Genomic DNA, 6,034 nt, shown 5'->3' with positions numbered 1-6,034 from the left:
GTGCGTCTTATGGTCCGAAAAATACGGTATGTGTATCAGGTCAGGCTGCACATTTTGAAAGGTAGAGATTTGTGCTCTCAACAATGCCAAAGTAATGACATTTTAAATGGGTTTAGCCACAAGTGTCCTCCACTTGCACCTACATTTTAGGTTTCCTACAGTTCAACGTTCCAGAGAAGTTGTAGTTCAAAAAGGATAAGCAGACAAGGTAGCATAGTATAACAATTATAGTTTTGTGAATGGTAGGTATAAATTTAGAGGCCACACCACAATGCTTCTTACTATGTATGGTTACTAGTAGCTATGAGGGTCCCCTGTGTACCCTAAAAATGTCAAGTCATTTGACCAAAATGATTAGGAGATGATAATGTCATTAGGAGATAAAGAAAAAGGTTTGAACACGGTGAGTTGTTAGGTTGCAGAATATGACATGCAGCTTTTACAAACACACTGCTATGACACTGGCAGTTTTTTTTTCTTCATAAAATATGGGCAGTACTGAGAGGCTGGCTGTCCTGTCCTTATCTGCGATCACATGCATGATGCTAATAAAGCATCATCACATGCATGCGCAGTGCAAGGTGGTGCTGAGCTGACTTTGGGTCCTATACAGTTTGGTGCATGCGCAGTCTTGCACACTCTGATATTATCCACACATGCCATAACTCCCTGCTACAACAAACTAACCTTGACATTAGTACACCCACATCCACACAACAGGACATCTAAGTTGGTTTTCGTATTTTGCACAGTACTCCAAAAAATTCATCATCATCTCTACTCTACCTGCTAACTATGTGCATAATTGTACAATTTTGGCTTGTGTATGTACCTCCAACATCTTATGACCTATGACATTGTACTGAAATACATATTGTGATGTTGTAATCATTACTGTGACAGATGACAGTATTAAATTTTTCTTTTCCACTTTATTGTTGATGTTTGCTAAAATTGTTTACACCTTCCCTGAAGAAGCCGGTTCAGCAAAACGCACCAAGATCTGAAATCTCACTCGTTTCATCATATCAATGACTGTTTATTTTCACCTCAATGTTTTCCAGAGGAAAGTTTATTTTCTGTGGATCCTGTCCAACATTTTTAAACACTAGGAGAAATTTGTCTAAAACACAGAATATTGTGTATGTGGTAAGATTTGCAACCTACACTATTTAAAACATTTACAAAAAATCTCTACTTTTCCCCCTATTCGTACTAATTTTTTGGACAAAGATGTTGATATTGCAATTTAGGTTGAGCAGGAAACATAAAAGATTTATTCTTTAGTTTGGGAAAGCAGGGTGTAGTTTGGGGAAATTATGTTTGAGTTTCATCACAGGTTTCCCGACTCTTCTCTGTAATGTCCTATGATTTTATGTCAGTGCATTCATTTCATGTAATAACAGTCTTTGAAAGCTTGAAATATCCAAGCATCAAATTGTCAATTCATTAATAATTACTTTATCCCAAGTTATCTGGGATATCCTATATTAGCAATTCCGCAATAAATTAAAAAAAAAAAAAAAAAAAAGCGGATTTAAAAAAAGCGGACTTGGGAATGCCACATGAGCCGACAGTATCCTTTCAAATCCACGAATACCTGACAAATAATGGAGTAGGGTGCTCAATAAGTGATGCATCTGATATTGGAGAGATAGTGTTTCATGTGACATGCAGCCCAGGTGTAGTTTGCAGGTGTCCGCTGTGAGAATCTAGTTCTTGGTTTAGGACACTCATCAGATGGTTTCTTTCAGAGCCTTTAAATTGTGATGCAGTGGATTTGTTTGCAAAATCCAAAGTCACATTGTGGGACAAACAGCACATGCTTGAGTGACACATCCGGCATGATTTTAAAAATGCAACTGTCAAAGCTTGGGAGCATTTATTGGCTTATGTTTTATTGTATATATTATACAAGGTTGAGTTATTACTATGGTTAGCTGGTCTTTACAACTCAGGATTATTGCTAAAAGCAGAATCCATTATATGAGCTGTACGGAGGATTTTGTTAAGTTCCTAAATTGTCCCAATAAATCATTGTCAAGCTACATAATTCTGTAGTTCTGATATTTAGATGGAATGATAAATTGAATCCCTGAATCAATTTCTGTCTACACCTCACAACACCTCACATTACTTTATGTGGACCAATGTCTTGACAAAAACATTCAAAATGAATTGTGTTTATGGCTGTTACTTACTTTAGCATTTGCAGTATCAAAAATAGTCTCTACTAGCAAAATGTCAACACCACCATCCAGGAGACCTCTGGCTTGCTCCTCATAGGCAATCACAAGTTCATCAAAAGCTGGGGAAAAACAAGAAAGAATCTCAGTTTTGCCTAGTCTAAATTGAGAATATAAACTTTGTTTCATAACAGCAATGGGATTAAAAGATTTCAATTCCAATAGGATATATTTTTATTTTCCTGTTTGGGTCAAACTGATTAATTATTATAATTAAGAGTGAGTTGACAAATGTTTGTTACACTGGTGTAATCTAGACCAACCTCTGAGGTTGTTCTAGATTTCCGGGTTCCTCATGGGATTAGGAAAGAATTTTTTCCTCTGTTGGAGAAAATTGTACCAGAGTTGTTTGCCTTTCTCTGGATGAACTATGTCTATAGGGTTTTTAGCTGGGATTTGTTTATTTCCCTAGTGGTTGAACTTGATGGTCTTTTTTCAACCTGACTAATATAACTATGTAAGAACAGAGAAAAGAGAAAGACTGAGATGTGAAAAAGAATAAAAATATTTTCAAATCCATACTAATGTTTCAAGACACAAATCCACAAAGAATTATATGCATTTCTAGCAAGAGTTTTTAAAAATGATCCACAAAAATAATAAAAAATTTTTCTCTTAATTCAAAAAGGTCTTTGTATAACGTAAAATAATTACAGTGGTACCTTGGTATAAGTCCTTAATCCGTTCCAGATCCTTGAACTTATACCAAATCCTTGGACTTATATTTTTCTCATAAGAAATACAAGGAAAATGATAAATCCGTTCCCATTTTGTTATTGGCATATTATACATTGATGGGGCTGTATGAAATAATTTAAACACTGCTTAATACTAAAATACATAAATACAAAAGCTATTAGATGAATTAAATGAAAATTTAACCTCACTTTACCTTGCTGAGAAGAGGCGAGTGCCTACTAGGATGGTCTGTAATTCACAGAGAGTTATAGCACAGGTTGTTCACTGAATGGTAGCAACTGGCGTACTGACACTCGTGGGCCGTCATGGCTTTGTCTCGAGAGAGGTAAATAGGAGTAGCGCACGGTGTTATGACTCATTTTGACCCATACAAGTTCTAGCACAAAGGTTGTATACCAAACAAAATTTTTCGTGTCCAAACAGGACTTATACCAAGTTATTATTCCAAAGCAGACTTATACCGAGGTACCACTGTACTTGGTTTATACTTTGTAAATAGTGCACATACAAACTATGTGAGCAACTGGCAATTTTACTTACATTGTGTATTTAAGTATAGGGATAAAAGGAGCTGGGGTAGACAAGAAATATGCAGTCCTGAAGCACAAAACACAGGGGAAGATTAACTAGAAAAATTTGGAGGACAAAAAAATAATTGTCTCTCTAAGAGAATTAACACACACAACAAAAGAAAAAGTTCCCGAAACAAAATTCCAAGAAATAGGAATCTCAATGTAAGTGCTTCTGTCAGCACCTCATACAAAATTAAGTGCAGTAGCACTTGCAGCGGTAGATATATCAGCGCCTGTCTTTACCTACAGTTCTCAAATGGTGCATGAAGAAGTGAAGTAAATCTCCGCAACAAGCAGAAAACTACTGTGTGTACTAACCACGCATTCATGTGAACAGGCTGACCGCCACACACTTTTGTGGGTTTTATTGTTCCATGAGCAAAACACTGCCGCAGGCAAGCTTCTCTCTTTATGGGAGAGAAATCACACATGGATAAAGAAATTACATTGACCAGTAGCACATCCATACCAATGCAGTTTTTCATTGTCCAATATCTACACTCTAAAGCTCATTAATATAACTTATCACAAAGCTAAAACTAATAACAACCCAAAGGGAAGCCTCTTCTTCCTCGCTTGCAGATCTTGTAAGCTCAGCCAAATCCTCGTCCGTCAGTGGGTCGGTCAGAGTGGGCATAGATGAGCTCATTCATGTAGTCTTGCCTCAGTGGACTGGCAGCAGATTTTTATTTTTCCTTTTCAGGGCCCCGGGGTTTGCAGATTTATAAATTAATGCTGGCTTCATCAGGAACACAACACATATTCAAGGTCACTCAATCCTTCTGAGCTTTTAATCCGGGGGTTTGGGCTTCCTCCCATTACAAAAGTCCTGGACTGCAACTTCTTCCAGAACAATCCAGTCTCATCCATGTTGAAGACTTGTTCTGGCTAAAACCCTTTCCACCTCTATGATAGCCTTGAATGCCTCAGCCCTTGCTGGTTTAAATGCAATGGGCTCATCTTGTGCTGTTGATGATCCTGGTTGTTTATTTGAGCACATGCTTCTCATGCAAATTGTTCATAAAGTTGCCTGGCCTTCTCCATGATAACATTGGTGTCCAATGGAATGTTCTTCTTCCTGCAATCAGTAATCCAAACAGCCACTGCCGATTCTATCCTCACAATATACTTGTTGCATGCAGTCACTTTTGCATTCTTTATTTTTTGCATTTTGAATGTAACTGACTGCTATGGTACTCCTGATGTTGGCTTCATGCTTCTTGATGTAGCGTTTGGTAGACTCATTCTGTCCGTAATAGCGGGCAACGGCAGCATAACTTTTTCCTTCTCGAAGCCTGTCCACCAACTTTACCTTTTCATGGATCCTTAGATACTTCCTCTGGCGTTTAAGTTCCTTGCCTGAAGCCTAAGAGGGTGCAGAGCGTTTGGGCAACAAAATAGGGCACAAAACGAAAACTACAGCGATATGCAAAGAACTGGGATGCTGGAGAACTCTGCTTCCTTTTCCCCAATTGCATATGATTGGCTGCTGGCCACTCATGCAGTCAATCAGAATGCCCCACTTATTAAATCCAAATGAATGGGGCATTCCGAATAGCCGGACTCCTCGGGAATTCTCAGCATTCCCACACGTGCTTTCCAAAACACCACCACAGGTTCACAGAATCCACGATATTCTGGGAACATGATCAATAAACGACGATAAAGAAGGGAACTACTGTTTTAGTATTTTGTTTATTTTTAAATGCCTTCCAGATTACCACCAGACTTGTCCCATTGGACATTTCATAAAGACTAATAACATAGAAGTCATAGCTCCACATATTTAGATAAATATGTCATAGTTTAATAAGGTGGTCCTCTTAGATTGCAAATTATAGAGGCTCAGCAAAAGGTATGTACCCAATCTATAAGCTATTTATGACCAAAAGCTAATCTTCATTCGAAAACTGTATTGAGGATCCTTAAATAACATGTTAAAATTTCTCCCAAAATGTATAATCTACCTAAATAACACATGTAACAAGAAAAACCTTTTCTTCTCTGTATTATATTCCTCAACTTCTCTATCAAATCCTCACCTAATCAACTCAATCATAGGCATAATACACCCACAAGCCACTTATATTATACTACTAGATATTTTAGTTAACAAGCAGTTGGACAAATGTACATAATAATGAACTAAGTACATTCCATTACCTGTACACATTTAGGCATTGTGGTAGTGTGTCCCTAAAATGTAAAGAAAAAAAGTGTTAAAAAAGGCTCCAGGAAAAGACAGTGTTAATAAGAAAAAACAGGTTCCTTAGGGCCCTGGAGCCGGCCAAAGAAGTGAAAGGGTAGGTTCCTTTGCCCAACCCTGACTGGGATATACGCATCTGCGAAGTAATCGGCCAGAGGGATCCGGGCTGAGAGAGAGCCAGAGGGATCCGGGCTGAGAGAGAGCCAGAGGGATCCGGGCTGAGAGAGAGCCGGAATCTGTTCCAGGCTGAGAGAGAGCCGGAATCTGTTCCAGGCTGAGAGAGAGCCGGAATCTGTTCCAGGCTGAGAGAG

At 38.3% G+C, this 6,034-nt stretch overlaps 1 protein-coding gene across 3 annotated transcripts in view; it reads right to left on the bottom strand.

Annotated features, from left to right (window-relative positions):
* MTR (5-methyltetrahydrofolate-homocysteine methyltransferase) overlaps positions 1–6,034 on the bottom strand; it is a 316,459-nt gene that overhangs the window by 277,911 nt on the left and 32,514 nt on the right. For all 3 annotated transcript variants that reach the window (XR_011920422.1, XM_072409188.1, XM_072409187.1), the window contains exon 6: positions 2,202–2,308. Coding sequence is in view for 2 of the 3 variants with exons in the window: in XM_072409188.1 (XP_072265289.1) it covers positions 2,202–2,308 (107 nt within the window). In the remaining variant the exon portion in view is untranslated. The remainder of the gene's footprint in view (positions 1–2,201; positions 2,309–6,034) is intronic.

Source organism: Pyxicephalus adspersus, chromosome 4, assembly GCF_032062135.1.
Source record: "Pyxicephalus adspersus chromosome 4, UCB_Pads_2.0, whole genome shotgun sequence".
Lineage (NCBI taxonomy): Eukaryota > Metazoa > Chordata > Amphibia > Anura > Pyxicephalidae > Pyxicephalus > Pyxicephalus adspersus.
This window is presented reverse-complemented; position numbering and strand designations above follow the sequence as displayed.